Source organism: Rhincodon typus, chromosome 3 (assembly GCF_021869965.1).
Source record: "Rhincodon typus isolate 14 chromosome 3, sRhiTyp1.1, whole genome shotgun sequence".
Lineage (NCBI taxonomy): Eukaryota > Metazoa > Chordata > Chondrichthyes > Orectolobiformes > Rhincodontidae > Rhincodon > Rhincodon typus.
This window is the reverse complement of record NC_063334.1, coordinates 16,233,276-16,250,028: the sequence shown is the minus strand read 5'-3', so window position 1 is coordinate 16,250,028 and position 16,753 is coordinate 16,233,276. Positions and strand designations below refer to the sequence as shown.

At 38.6% G+C, this 16,753-nt stretch overlaps 1 protein-coding gene across 10 annotated transcripts in view; it reads right to left on the bottom strand.

The window, feature by feature from the left end:
• Positions 1–13,788: 13,788 nt before the first annotated feature.
• Positions 13,789–16,753, bottom strand: part of elavl2 (ELAV like neuron-specific RNA binding protein 2) — a 100,185-nt gene continuing 97,220 nt past the window's right edge. For all 10 annotated transcript variants that reach the window (XM_048595315.1, XM_048595316.1, XM_048595317.1 and 7 more), the window contains one exon: positions 13,789–16,402. In XM_048595315.1, coding sequence (XP_048451272.1) covers positions 16,075–16,402 — 328 coding nt within the window. In that variant the 3' untranslated portion in view covers positions 13,789–16,074. The remainder of the gene's footprint in view (positions 16,403–16,753) is intronic.

Below are 16,753 nucleotides of genomic sequence, written 5' to 3'. Positions count from 1 at the left end.
CTCTACGTCCATGCCTGGATGTCCTTGTAAAGGGAGTATGCACTGTCCACTCTCAAGTTGGAGTCCCTCTGTGGATAGTACAGGGTTAGAGGGCCTTGTTCAAAGTGACATTTTGGTTTGATTTTGTCATTTATAATTTTCATGACTCATTTTTGTGACAGTGGCTCTTTCAGGGTTGGTACCCTTTTCATTTGGCCTAGTTGGTTCAATTTGATTTTAAAAAACTCATTGGTGGGGGGTGGGGGTGGGCTTCTTTGCTGGGCCAATATTTATTGCCCATTCTTGATCATCCTTAGAAAGATGGTGATTATTTTAAATGGCTTAAGAGTTAAGAGCTAATTGCTCCCAGCCTCTGCAATAAGTTCTTGCACTTTGTCTGATTTTAAGAAAGATGCTAACTTGTTAGTGTCACATAAACTTGGAGTCTCCATTTTAATTTTCTTCTTAGTACTTGGGATTTTTGGAATATACACTTCACTGCTAAGTACAATTTGTTTTACAAAAACCTCTTTACATTCAAGGAATTTGCTAGTTTTATTTGCAAATTACCAAAGTCACATTTTGCAGTCTACTGTATAGTTTTGGACACTATTAGAATCAGTGAGTTAGAGGCGGTTATTTGAAAAAAAAAAACACTAAATCTTTGAACAAATTCTACATAATGTCATTAAGGAAAACAGCATTCAGACAAATAAGGGACCATGGCCTCCAGTTATGAATGTAATTACATACCTTGCACACATGGCCTTATGTGGAGCAGGCAAATAAAGTTTGGAGGAAGATAAGGTTTGTTTTAAGACTGGCTCATGAACTATTATTTCAAAAGGAATTCAAAATTCTTGTTAGTTCATATCACTGAATCTCAAACTACACAATAGATGGATAGTTAATCAAACGATGAGCTGTTTTGAAACACTTACAGTGAGAGAATGGTGAATCATGTTTACACTATGCAGTGATGTGTGGGGTATAGACTAAAATGGTCACTGATTGAAGACTACTCTAATCATGTGCTTTTTCAGCATTTCAAATCATCTGTTCTATTTACATTCAGCTGGATAATCAACTTGATGCATATTTCACTTCAAATATATAATTTGAAAGTATGATACTACAGCTTGGATCCTTCCCCAACTCCCCCCCGCCACACTGAAAATGTTCTCACCATCACGAACCATTTCTGAATATCATTCGCTCCCACAAGCAGCAGTAAATATGAGACAGTAAGAACTGCCAATGCTGAGTCAGAGATAACAGTGTGGAGCTGGAGGAACACAGCAGAGGAGCAGGAAAGTTGATGTTTTGGGTCGGGACCCTTCTTCAGAAACGTCAACTTTCCTGCTCCTCTGATGCTCCCTGGCCTGCTATAAACAGTGAAATAAAGAAACTTCTGAACTTACATTTAGAAATATGTGAGGTGATTCCTCATCCATTCCTCTTTCCTACCAGCTTGTTTCTTTCTATCCTGTAGCTTCTCTTTCCTTCAAGCTTGTATTGCTCCATGGAGTCCATCTCATCTTACTCTGACATTAAAAAGTAACCTATATTCATCTTTCAAGTGCATTTAACCCAAGCTTTAAGTTATATTTAGAGTTATCGCTTTCTCAAACAGATGTTCACTTATCTTACATTTAACACTAGATCCCCAACTTACAAGTCATATTCCGGAAACTAAGTCGTGTTCCAAAACCTATAATCCATGAATTAGACTTTCACAACAGGTTCTAAAATACTAGAGACAGAATCAACAGACAGACTGCAGAAATTAGCACATACACTTCAACATGAAAATCTTTTCAATATTTCAGTTTTGTGCTATTCTTTTAGAAAGATGAAACCCACTCACTAAGTTTAAAAATCTATATAGCCTTCCTAGTTAACAGTTAATGAGAAACCAAAGTCATTCTGGCTGTAGACTGTAGCACTGCAAAGTCACAAAAATGTAAAACTTAAATGAATTAGTTTCCCAAGTTGCACAATGCTCTAAAAAATTTGTCATATTAAAATAGACACTGTAGAAATGGAAGATAACTGTGGAGCTGGAGGAGCACAGCAGGCCAGGCAGCAGGGGAGCAGGAAAGTTGATGTTTCGGGTCGGGACCCTTCTTCAGTCAACTTTCCTGCTCCGTTCCTCCAGCTCCACACTGTTATCTCTGACTCCAGCATCAGTAGTTCTTACTAACTTTATAGATATGGAAGTTCAGATTGTTGCTTTATTTCCAAACATTATGAAGACAGCAGCATAAACATCCAATTAGTTTATTTAGGGGAAAAAGTCAATTCAATTAACCTTTGCAATATGCCAAAACAGTTGTACACTTCAAGGTAAAGTTATTTTTAGACTAGTACTTAACCTAAAGGCACTAATACAATAAGTCTCAATATGTTAGAATATCTCAGGATTATTAGATCATAGAATCCCTACAGTGTGGAAACAGGCCCTTTGGCCCAACAAGTCCACACCAACCCTCAAAGCATCCCACCCAGACCCATCCCCCATAACCCACCTAATCTACTCCTTCCTGAACACTATGGGCAATTTAGTATGGCCAATCCACCGAGCCTGCACGTCATTGAACTGTGGGAGGAAACCGGAGCAAACGCACACGGTCATGAACAGAACATACAAAGTCCACACAGACAGTCGCCCGAGGGCGGAATCGAATCCAGGTTCCTGGTGCCGAGGCAGCAGTGCTAACCACTGTGCCACCGTGCCATGAGATGAGATGAGAGGAAAGGAGATGCATATAATACAAATAGATGTGGGTGTACATTAGCCTGGCCTACATGGGTGGGTACTTTGTAAATAGCCTGTTTAAATAAGTTGAAGGTCACTCAGTTTCAAGCAAACAAATCTTTTTGCGTTGAAATCTGTATTGCACGCAAACAGGCATTTAGTGCAATGAGAACTAATTTTGGTGCAGCAAAATAATTTTGCTTTATTCCATTAACTATTTTGAACTGACATCCATTCTTAAAAAGGGAAAAAGAAATTCATAAAAGATAGACCTGTAATGTTCTCCTTCACTCTATTTAAGCTTTGTTTCTTTCCCACATTGTCCTGTATGTATAATTCTGACTGTTCCATTAACTTCATGGATACCAAGAGATCCATCGCATATCACCTGTCTGAAGATGGATACTGGAAAGGAGACTTGTATGGCGAATTAGCAGTACTCCCACCGTGAGTAAGTATCTGGCAGAAAGTGGCCATCATTAGCCTTGAGTATGTATGTGATGGCAGCATTTGGCAGTTCCCAGCTGCACAATGACTCAAATAAAAGCAAAATATGGAGGAGGCTGAAAATCTGAAACAAAGAGAAAACGCTAGAGAAACTCAGTAGGTCTAGCAGCCTCTGTGAAGACAGAATCAGCGTTCTTAGTTTAAAGGTCAGTGCTTTGTTCAGAACTGGGATGTATTGAAGGGTTGTTGGGGCGGGGGGGGGGGTGCACGCTGGTGTAGTTATACCATCATTCTGAAAGAAATGTAACGTGCTTTCCCAGTTATTCTACACTGTTGCATGTGGGAGAACACTAGGATTGAGTGAAAACGGACTTCAAGGCAGCTCTGATATTGCTATCATACCTATTGACGCAAATGTTGAAATCTGTGATGGTCAAACAGCATCTAAACGATGGCAATTTGAGATTCCTCAGCTGTCACCAGCAGCTCAATTCATTTCACTGCTTCATTTGTCAAGTTTACTAAATACTACACAGCTGAATGGACTGCGTTTATACCACACTAAATAATTTATTGTGTTATCCATCATGGCTTTGAGACTGTCAGACAGCTCAGTCATTACACCAAATCAGTAGCGATACACACCCATCAGCCTACTTTTAAAAGAAAAATTCTGTTCCTGCTTTCCATTAGCTCAAGCTAACCCCCCACAAGAAAGTGCGCCCAATGCAATTACATGCCCGCCCTCACTTCAGCTCATTGTGGCAAATTACTCCGACCTTTTACTGCCAACAGCATGCAGTGTTAGCTTCTGTGCAGGTCTTTGAGGCATTCTCTCATACATGTCGCACTACATGTGATCCCACCACACTGTTCTATACTTGTAAAATCATCCTTACTGTCCAGTTTTGACACCATCAACTTGGTAACTTAAGATCTCTCTACCTTAATTAGTTCGTACAGTTTTGGATTACTTGTTCCTTTGGTTAGACCCTCAGCACATGACTTATACTTATGTTTTCCAGCACCACTTTAATTTTTTTTTGTAATTATCTCTGCCTCAATTAATAAGTCAACCCATTCACTTACAATTCAGCTATTGACACTTTACTCAAATTGACATGATCATCTGCACAGACTTAATTATTCAGGCTGTAGACACTCCACTCTCATCATCTGTATGATCTTTTGATCTCTGCACCTATAAATTCTGCATATGTTTTTCTTCACTTCACCTGAAGGGGCAGTGCTTCTAAAACTTGTGATTTCAAATAAACCTATTGGACTATAACCTGGTGTCATGTGACTTCTGACCTTCTCTCATATACATGTTGACTCTTTGTTCTACAGTTGATGTCAGAATGAGAAGGATCTGGACAAGAAAGGGACACAGGTTAGCTGTTGACACTGGAAAGCAGATGAGTGGCAGCATGAAGGATCAATACTATCATCCACAGCACGAGGAAAAATCTAATCAAGAGAAAAGTGACCACCAAACATCAAGCAGGTCACTTCTTCCAGGGTCTCGCTATCATACAAGAGGCTCATAATAGCAATTACTGCCTCCACCATGGAGGCTCCTTCTGCAAGTCCACCAGCTTATCCTGCAAGAAGACTGACAGAACATTAGTATGAAAGTTGTTGAAGGGAAGGGCTGCAAAATTCAGCAAAGAGTAAAATGTGCAGGGAAGAGCACCAGAGGTTAACTCAGGGCTGCGAATGAGTATATGGAATCATAGCATGCAGCTATTTGACTGAGATCTGCAACCTTTATGAATAAGCTATTCCCTTTCTGCTATCCTCCCTGTAACCCTGCCTATTCCTTTTCAGAAAGCAGCCCAATTCCCTTTTGATGCTCTCATTGTGTAGTGGAGCCAGATTCACGAAATACATTCCAGACATTAACTGCATGAAGTGGGGTTTTTTTGGGCCAGGTCCCTTAAAATGTATGCTTCATTTCTGAACTTTTAAACACACAAGAACAGTTCATTGTGAACTTTGATGTTTGGAGGCTTTCTATTGGTTGAGAGGAAAAGGGTCAGAACAATCTTCCCAATGCTTGAATGCATTCTCAAAAATCTTTTTGCAATATTTCCAACATATTGATGTCATTCCTAAAGTGTCATATCCAGAAATGAATGCTATACTCCAGCTGCAGCCAAATTAGTGTCTTATACAAGTTCAGCATAACCATGATCTGGCACTCTTAATGAGGTCCAGGACACCATACACTTCCTCAACCTGTTCTACCATCTGCAATGACTTGTACATGTCTACACCCAGGTCTTACTGTCCTTAAAAGGGATGCACTTGTTATCATTTCACATTCTTCTGGCTAAAATGAATTACTTTGCATTTCTCTACATTGAACTTAATCTAACAGCTGTCTGCCCATTTCTCCAGCTAGTCAATGTATTTTTAAACTACGCTCAAGATTACAATACTTCCAGGTTTTGTGTAGAATTACAACCAGAAGGAAGCATTTTGAAGGGCGTTGCTGTGTTTGTAGGCAGAGGTATGGAAAGCAAGGATGGCATGATTTGCAAGAGCATGGATAACAGAAGGGTGTGCTAAAAACAGCTCTAGTCAAGTAACTGAATTTCTTCTATTTTGATGCCAGGAATCATAGTTAGCAAAGGACATGAGTAATCTGTCTCTGCCAATAGTTATGTTGGCATTTAGGAGGGCATTATGCCAACTTTCAGGGACCACCCCTTTCCTCATCACTTGTGGAATCTAGATTTCCAAATAACTGAGAAAAGAGCTGAGAAATAACAGTCTGCTGGAAACCTCTGTTGGAATTAAAACAGATTTTCCTTTCATGAGATGAAGGTCACCAATAAATTGATGTCCTATGTCTCTCATTGGCAACATGCCTATTTAAATACAAATTGAATTCACAAGCAAAAGATGAAATATCAGCCACATGTTAAGATTTGCAGTGGTCACTTCACAGATGTTTCAAAGAATGTAGTTTTCAAAAGAGATTGATAGGGTAAATAGAAAATAAACTCCCAAGAGATTACCTCAATTCCATGCTGGTGATTATAGCAGCTTAGCCAGTGACTACTATACTGTAGTAATGTTGTTTGACATCTCAATCCACCTATTTAGTAAATTTTCAATTCCCTTATCAAGGTGATATTTACCTCGTGCCCCTGGTGCACCATTCCCTGAACAAGAAAGGTGTTAGGACTTTTTTTTTTTCTTTGATGCCATCATGGAAACAGCCCAAGACATTTTTATTCCAGGATGACTATCTCCAAATGAAAGTCATGAAACCGGTGAGCTATCCAGCTGATGGCTGAAAACGATGAAAGCAATGAAAATGAAGTAAAACTAAATGGAGTTGAAGGTTCAAAACAGGAAACCAGCTTGGTCCAGTGAATGGAATATTGGAAAACTTGAATGCAGGCAGCATTACAGTTCCAATAAAAAAGGTATGACAGGTACTTTTTTCTTTAACATAACTGGGTTAAGGAGACCTTGATTAGTTCTATCACACCAGTAACAGCTCTTTGAATGTTGTCTCATTTGCCCTACATGTCTATTTTCCTACAAAATTTCCTATTCCCCACTTTTCCTCCACCACCCACACCCCCACCAAGAATATTTACAATTCCTTTTGAAAGCTGCTAGTGACAGACAAACACCTGTAGATTATGGCAAGTGTGTAAAAAAAAAAATCTCCCTACATTTCAGGATGCCTGTCCTCACCTTAGTTCAGCACTAAACTACAACCACGAGCAAGTCCCAGTTTTGATCATTTATACTTATAGCGGACCTCAGCTGGGGTCAGTTTGGGATGTTGCACAGGGTTTCACTAACAAAACCAGGAGCAAACAATTAAGAACTATTGAGTAACCATGAGGAATTGAGTGACCATTAGGGCAGGACTCTAATCTCAATGTCCTTGACAACAGCACCCATTCAGAGAACATGTACTTGGGGCACAATTGCTCACTCTTCACAACCTTGTCCACATATCCATTCACAGTACAGGATTCATGGCATTCTTTATCTCCATTTCTCCTCACTTCATGTGGCATTTAGGAATAGATATCAAAACAAGTTTCAGCTGAGACGAATAGGAAAGTTTGAGGGATATTGTCCAAGTCTAGGCTGGTAGGACTAGTTCAGTTTGGGAACATAATCGGCATGGACTAGTTGGACTGAAGGATCTGTTTGCATGCTGTATGCCACTATGACTATGTATCAGAGTAACAAATTACTAGTGTAGCAATGCACTATCCTATTAACTAATGTAGTGTTTGCTACATGTTCATTGATAATTGCAGTCTTCAATGGCTGTATAAATCATACAAGATGCACAAAGGTTCATTAAACTAAACAGGTGGTTTCAATCTTACCACAATAAAAAGTATTGCATACTTAAATCTCAACACTTCAAAAAAATGTTTCACCACTTGCAGAATTCAGATTTAATTGAATGTAAAAATTAAACATATACCCCTTTTAATGTGATTTTGTATGCATAAATTTTATTCAAGTTACATTAAAATACTAGAAGCAACTGTGATTTGTTCCACCCCATTCAATACATTAAAAAAAGTGACCCATCAAGACCACTGGATTGTTCATACTACTGCTGAAGTGTCTCAATTTGCACAGGTTAAAACACTTTTAAATGGCATAATTATGAAATTTCAATTGAATTAACAGATTAAATCTATCCATAGCAGTGTGTGATGTAAAACAAACTTACTGAGACCAGTCACCAGGACAGCCTCTCAAAGGAGTAGGATTGCTAGCACTGTCTTTATTAGTGATCTATATGCAGCAACTTGAATATGTTTTTATTGTCTCATATGGTGAGCGACAGGAAAGAAATGCAGAATAAGATTAAAATGCAATTGAAACTATTCTATTACCAAAAAAATTAAAAAGCTGGGACTCCATTCAGGGAAGGGCAGATTTGGGGATTACTTGAATGGTGAAGGGAATAGGTTGCATGTGCACACACCTTCAATTAAACTCATTTGGGAAAAATGCATTGCCAAAATTTGGTTAAAAAGTTGTAGGAATTTTAAAAACTTTGAGCTAACACGCACTAAGAATACCAAATTCTTTCAAACAAGAGCTACATTGGTTTGTGGTCGGAGGCCGAGGTAGTTTTAGGAAAAAGGGACATTAAAATCCTTTAGGAACAGACTGCTCACTTGAATTCACTTTGAAGACTAGAATTTTCATCTGTGAGGCAATTACATAGCCTTCACAAGTGATAGCATTCAATTTTTTTTGCACCATTGTGTAGTATATGCACCTGGCAAGTTACATCCTATTCTGAATATGTAGTAAACACTTGAACAGTCTTAAAGTTGATTATGCTCCCTTTGAAAACAGCAGTCTATGCATCCTAGACAACAAGGTGCAGAGCTGGATGAACACAGCAGACCAAGCAGCATCATAGGAGCAAAAAGGCTGACGTTTCGGGCCTAGACCCTTCATCAGAAGTGGGGGAGGGGAAGAGGGTTCTGAAATAAATAGGGAGAGAGGGGGAGGCAGATAGAGAAGATAGGTGGGGATGGAGCTATTAAAGGTGAGTGTAGGTGGGGAGTTAGGGAGGGGACAGGATGAGGTTAGTAGGTAGGGGATGGGGGTGCGGCTTGAGGTGGGAGGAGGAGGTAGGTGGGAGGAAGAACAGGTTAGGGAGGTGGGGACAAGCCTGGCTGGTTTTGGGATGTAGTTGGGTGGGGGGAGGGGGTGAGATTTTGAAGCTTGTGAAATCCACATTGATACCATTGGGCTGCAGGGTTCCCAAGGTTGGTGGGGTGGTACGTGAGGACGAGGGGGATTCTTTTTCGGTTGTTATTGCGGGGACGGGGTGTGTGGGATGAGTTGCGGGAAATGTGGGAAACACGGTTGAGGGCGTTCTTGACCATTGGGTGGGGTGGGGGAGGAAGGAGGAGGAGTTGCGGTCCTTGAAAAACAAGGACATGAGAGATGTACGGGAGTGGAATGCCTCATCCTGGGAGATGTGGCGGAGGCAAAGGAATTGGGAATGGGGATGGCATTTTTGCAGGAAGGTGGGTGGGAGTCGGTGGGCTTGAAACTGATATCGGCTTCTAGGTGGTTGCCCGAGATGGAGACAGAGGTCCAGGAAGGAGAGAGAGAGAGAGGTATTAGAGATGGTCCAGGTGAACTTAAGGTTGGGGTGGAAGGTGTTGAAGTGGATGAACTGTTCGAGCTCCTCGTGGGAACACGAGGTGGCACCGATACAGTCAATGTAATGGAGGAAGAAGTGGGGTTTAGGGCCAGTGTAGGTACCACGTAACCTACAAAGAGGCAGGCATAGCTTGGGCCCATGCGGCACGTAACCTACAAAGAGGCAGGCATAGCTTGAAAAGAATCAAGAATGATTCAATATCAAATACACAAAATATTTGCAAACATTTATTTTATTTTGACATTCTAGCTTTGGAATATCTGGTAGAATATTTCCATCAAGTGCATTCATGAGGGTTTCAACTGCACTTGAAGAATTTAATAAAAATGATTAAGTGGTGAAGTTGAGATTAATACTGTCAAGGTTTGAAATGATCCATGGTGAAAATAGGCAACTCAACACAAAGTATGGGACAGCTTTGACACATTAAACCAAGAAGTATTTTCATTTAAAGAAATACTTTTAGGGCTTTTGAAATGAAGGCACTTTCAAAATTATCTGACATTTAGAAAAAAATTGAACTCTTGAAAACTTCCGTAAGTCCACTTTGAAATCAGTTTGATATTCAATGGGTTCAGCGTTCTCCAGTATTCTTTCCCACAAAGAAAAGATTCATAACAGATTAATAATGGCCAAATTTTTTACTATTAACACAAACATGAATGGTTGAGGATTTGCAGTATGCGTCACTGACAATTACCTACTTTCCTGATTGATCAAAAAAGTGGATCTGCAGGAACATCAGATATTCCATTTGCATCATTCAGCACTCCAATAGTAGACTTTCCCAAAAGGACAATTTAGTAGGGGCTTACAGGAACAGGGATGCAGTTTGGACACACTTTAGAACAAAATCAAACAAATTCAATACCAAAATCTGTGAAAGTAATTGCTCAATCTAACTTTAAATTGTGTACATGCAAGTTGCTTACAAATGCAAAGACAGATTTTTAATCAGTTAGGGAAGCAAGGATAACAAGGAAAAGGCAGGAAAGTGGAATGGCGCATCATCAGATCACTATGTCCTGGTCGAACAGCAGAGCAGACTCACTGGGCTGAATGGTCTACTTCTGCTACCATTTCTTATGGTCAAACAATATTACTTGTGACAGGTGGGATCAGGAGATTTTTGCTCTACTGGAAGAAACAAGCAGGAGTTTAAAAAAAAAAAATTAAGTGTGACGGAAAAAGCATATCAATCTTCAAGCTTTTCTCTTGGCTAAAACTCTATTTAATTTCACTTTTTTTTGCTTCCAGCAACTTGATCAGTTATTTTACTGCATCCTCCTGTCCTATTAATCTTTCAGATCAGTGAGCAAAGCTAAACACCAAGCCTCCAATAGCTTTTGTTAGTTTTACTGTAGATAGCGACCTACATTTAGCAATAAGCACAAATAGGGAATTAACAGTCACTGTTGGTTTTGATGCATGTTGTAGAGCAGTATATACATATGCCACCGAGTGGATCTGATGGCATTAAAAGGATCCATCATATGACTAATTCAGACCAATTGATAGGCCATTTCTTTTCTTGGTGGCAGTTATAAAATGTATCAAATTACATTTTATTGCAATATATAATCAAATGTAACATGATACAATATGATAAAATGTAATGCAAGAAACAACCTTCAGTCCCAAACCATAACTAAGTTTGTTTACCATCCTCATCTCTATTGGTGGAAAATGCACAGAAGGACCAATTTCAAGGTAAGGAACTTGACATTCATTTAATGCTATCTAAATATTTAACAAAACTGATAACCACTGTTCTAAAATGAAGATAACGTAATTGCATTGGGGTTGAAAATATGCCTTTGAGAAGCTTGTCAAGGACCTCTCAAGGATGAGCTCCTTTTAAATTGTACACAATTGAATGATCACTTCCCAGTCTTGGAAAGACTTCATTCTAATTATTGATGCATGTTCAATTCTTGTCCAAAAGAATAAGTAAGGAAGCTAAAGCAAGAGTTTGAGGAATCTGTTCCAGGAGGTGCTGCATTTCAAAAAAGCAACTCTCCACAAAGGGAGTTATCACAAGAAGCAAATTAGAGTTGAAATCAACTATATCAGTGAACAGAGACTGAATGTTAGTCTATTGCTGGTGGTGTATTGCTTGTACTTGAAAATTTAATAGCCACACAAAAGTGGAGCACTGATCTATATAGCATTGGATGTCCCAAAATGCTTAAACACTTGACTATTGTAAGGCCAGCAAGTTGTTTGAGATATTATGCAAATGAGATTGTGAAGAGTTTGCACATGATTAAGTCAGGAAAGCAATGATACTATCCCTAGGAACAAGTAGAAGTTAAGAACTACCAATGCTGCAGTCAGAGATAACAGTGTGGAGCTGGAGGAACACGGCAGGCCAGCCAGCAGAGCAGGAAAGCTGACGTTTTGCGTCAGGACCCTTTTTCTCTGTCAGCTTTCCTTCTCCTCTGATGCTGCCTGGCCTGCTGTGTTCCTCCAGCTCCACACTTAAAACTACTAGGAAAAGTAGAAGTAGTATCTTTCACATCAGACCAGATGGAGCCTTGGGATCTCATTCGAGTAGCCAGGAGCTCTGATAGCACAGCCCTTCCTCAGTCTTATCAAATGGTCAGCCTGGATTTTACACAACTCTACACTGTGGCACTTGGTAGATAACTGAACCCACGAGCTAGTGCTGAACCAAAGCTGACAGCTTACGTGCACCAAATGGTGCTGAAGGGGTTCTTCTGTTTTTAAAAGGACAACTGGTGGATATGGCTACAGCTGAACTGGACATTTACCATATCTGAACAAATCCAATAATCAAACCTACTGAAGTCAAACAAAGATCAATCTTCTAAAGTATTTCATTGGTGGCATCTAGCTTGTATTGTAGAAATACTCTAAAATAAATTTGGTTTAAACGATTTTAAGAAATTCCCATACGAAATAGCCACAATCTGGACCATAAAGTTCCATTTTCTATACAAATGAACAAACGTGGAGTGGAAAAAAAAACGCTTTTAAAACATTTTGCTTTGGATACTTAAATGCACATAGTTTTTTTTTTCTTGAAGATGGTGCACTATCTTGGGACAACCAAGCACATACTGGAAAACTTTCGACATTTAGAAGGCTAACTGCTGTAAAATTCATCCATGCAGGTAAACACAGGCGTTGCACTGTTCACGAATACTGACAAATCATAACCAAACTGTCATTAGTAACGAACTCTCCCCACTTGGATGAGTTGACAGACATTTCCAAGTGGAGATAATAGCCACAATTCCAAGGGTCATACTGTTCACATTTTCACCAAAATTATGCACTAAACATCCCTAAAACTTAAAGTCAATGCACAGGAGTTCTTCCAGACTTTTTCAAAGCAATTAATTTAACATGCAATACTCAAAGCATTTAGAACCAGTCGGTACAGGTGGAATCCATGGATAAAAATCTTTGTAAACTTGAAGTGTGTGGGTATGGCCACATCTGAACTGCATCTCCCAAACTACAGATTTATCATCTCTTTGAACAAATCCAATATCAAATCTACTGAAGTCAGAAAGCTCAATCTACTAACTTATTTCATAGGGCCTACAGGCTCCTCACTGGATTTCTCTTATGTACATACTCTAGACTGAGTAATGGTAACCATGCAGATTACCAATACGCTTTCAACTCAAGAACATTTGATGAAAACAAAATCAGACACAAATGGGAAAAACATTGGGTGAGATGATAGAGATGTGTCAAAGGGGGTTCCAAAGATGAGCAAAAAATTAAAAGGAGCACATTCGGGGAATGGTGTTTTCAGGGTTGGCCAAAACAACACTTTGTCTTTATGAAAGCTGAAAATTGACATTTTGTAAGAAGTCAACTGCAACAAACAATTTTTGCTCCATCTATTTGGCACTAATTGCATAAATTTCCCATCCTGTATTTTATACTAATGTTGAACTAAAACCAGTTGTTTCATCTGTACAAAAACAGAATATTTCAGCTGAGCTTACTTTAGCACAAGTATACAATTGTTTATTTGATTTTAAATTGTTTGCAACGTGTACTTGTGCCAGGTTAAGTCAGAGCAGCAAATACATTGGAACCTTGCTCTGTAGGATAACGTAGATAACAAGGTGTAGAGCTGGATGAACACAGCAGGACAAGCAGCATCAGAGGAGTAGGAAGGGTCTAGGCCCGAAACGTCAGCTTTCCTGCTCCTCTGCTGCTTGTCCTGCTGTGTTCATCCAGCTCTACACCTTGTTATCTCAGATTCTCCAGCATCTGCAGTTCCTACTAACTCTTGCTCTGTAGGATATGTTTAAGACACCCCAATTCTAAATCTCCTTTTCCTAATTTCACGCAGAAGGCAAATTTTAAAAAATGAGTTCAAAGTCAAATGAATAGGCGTACTGAACCTTAAAACAAGTTTTAATTCCCTTCAACTTTTGTTTATTGATGTACTGAACATGAAAAAGTACAAATGATCCAAACACAATATAAGGAAAGAAACATGTACAGCCTCTTAAATACTCAAAAGAACATACATTCTATTCAACCAATGTAAATTTAGTCATACTTTACAACTTCAAATAAATACAGACTTGCATTTTATTAAGTGCTATGATAAACATCGTAAAGTGAAGACCAATTCACATGCTTTCCCACTAAGTTTTGCTGCATTTGACTCAGCTATAAATAGGCTAGAACATTCATGTTAACTATTGGCTTTAACAATTAACTGAAAGAAGTCTGTTTTTAAAGCTGCACATGGTTTCTTTTACAACCCTTTCTGTGCAAAGCCTAAGAGATTAGTCCTAGATGACAGCAGAGTGGGTTAGCATGAAAACATCGGTGTACACTTTCACGTGCTTCACAGTATATGTACTTCAACTAGGCTGAGAATTTATAACTACAGTATTCAAAAGCAATAGCAAAGATAAATGTACAACTGTTATGCATAGCACATTGCTTGTTCTAAGGGGAAGAGCACATGAGCATTTCAGTTTACACAAAGCAGGACATTTAACTACAGTTATCAGTGCACCTGGTCGAGGACTGCAATTCCACAACCAATTTGTTCTTAGAAGAATAAGTTAAGCTAGATGCTTCTCTGAAAATAGAGTTTTTCAAATTTATTCCTGTTATGATAAAGAACTGCTATATCTCCCCATAGTGATTTAAGCATTAATTGCAAATTTACTTTAAACGTTTCAACAGGATACCTTCCTTTTTAGTATGAAAATGTAAGCATATTTGTTCAAACTGTGGCTTTACCCATTGTACCACAAATGCATATATAACAAAAGCAGTGTCACTATAGTTTTAAAGAGCTGCAACAAGACTATCTACAGACCAACAACAAACAAATTTGATGCACTGCAATTCTGGTCATTAGGACAACAAAACAAGTAAACTTCAAGTAATGTTAATGCAGTCTACAAGAAACAAAAAACATACAAAGCATTCAGGTTCTTTTAACAGCACTTGGCATGTAGTCAAAAACAAAAAGCAGAAAAAGGTCCATAACACAAGGACTTATTTACATTACACAATGCTCAGGTGCAGTCTACTATATTTTTGCATTTTCTAAATTTATTCCAACTGCTTTGTAATCTGTATCGCAAAGCAAATCCAATCATTTTTCCACCCAATTCCAGCACAGACAATACAGCAGGAGAGTGTACATCACTAAACACCTTGAGCTTTAACAGAAGGGAATACTTTCAGGAAGAACATATTTCCCCCAATTTTCAATAATTGATATATTTGCATGCACTGTCTCAATGTTAAGCCTCTTTTTAATTCTTGAAATCACAATTAAACGTGAGCCATTTTGTCACAAATAACCAGGATGATCCACTGATTATACAAATGAAACCCACAGTGCCCATTGGTTCTACATCTTGGTAATACAAAGGTCTTCAAGGTAATCTCTACATCATGTCTTTCCAATAAATACCAGCCACTGGAAATTTCCTGGTTTTAATTTTTTCAAAAGCCCACTAGATGTCATATGAAGAGATTCTCAAAGTAACCAAGTCAAAATATTTGTTCCAGGTCCTGTAAAAAGTTTCTCCAAATTTCTTTTATAAAAATAGATGCTTTTTTTTAAACCCACTTCAGCAAAGAGGCTCTCTCTCTTTGGCAAGGTACTGTGTTACGAAAAAAAAAAAGGATTTTCCAAGAACCTTACAATAAGGTATAATTGCAGCCCACCCTTTTCCCAATCCAAAAATCTTATCAAAATAAAAGCTTTACTTAACATGTAAATAAAGAAAACAAATGTAAACCAACACTTCTTTGAAACTGATCACTTAAATGCAATGAATTTAAATGCAAATCAAATACTTGACCAAAATATATTTTCTTCTAAAAAAGAAAAAGAAACAAAGCCTCACAAATTCACTTTATGTACTGTTTCAAGGCAGTTGTGTAAAAATCTAGGAGTCTTTCTTCCTTCAGCTGAAACAGTTTCTTTTTTAAAAGGTCCACCTCCTTCAAAAGGAGGTTACTAGAATGTTTTGTGACAGGTAAAAAACCCTGCACCTCTTGTCAATTTTCAAAACATAAAAGCTATGAAAGAAGATTTAATGCAAAGTTACCAGCAATATAAAACCTTCTCATATTCTTAGGATGCTAAATAGTCATACTTCTGTCTTAACACTAATATATAAAGTTTTGCTTTAACATGTCTTTTTGAATAGTTATATAACAGTTATGTTACATATTAGGCTTTGTGCGTTTTGTTGGTTTTGAAGGACACCTGCAGTACTCTGTCCCCTAGACGGTATCCGTTTAAACTGGCTATTGCCATGGCTGCTTCATCATAGTTGGTCATAGTCACAAATCCAAAGCCTTTACACTTGTTTGTGTTGAAGTCACGGATGACTTTCACATTGGTCACTGCACCAAATGGTCCGAACATTTGCCAAAGAATACTCTCATCTGCATCAGGTGCTAAATTGTAAACAAAGATACACCAGCCTGTTCCAGCATGTCCAGGGATATTGATGCCTGCCAAACTGGTCATTCCATCAATGGTCATTGGTGAGAACCTGCCAAAAATTAAAACTACAATGTATCCTCATACATATTTGCAAATTGACTTTAATATTGCCACTTTACATTGGGATACATGAGTTCTATGTTTGTACTTTTTAAACCATAGAAACTTTAACTGGTGTATTATAAAACATTAACCTCCCACTGAGACTGACATAACAATTATGCATTCCAGTTTAACATTAAAGTAGTTACTTTTATTCACTCATGGAATGTGGGCCAGCATTTATTACCCCTCCCTAGTTGCCCTGGAGAAGGCGAGAATGAGCTGCCTGCTTGAACCACTGCAGTTCTTGTGCAGTAGGTGGACCCACAATCTCTTAGGGAAGGAATGCACAAGTGTT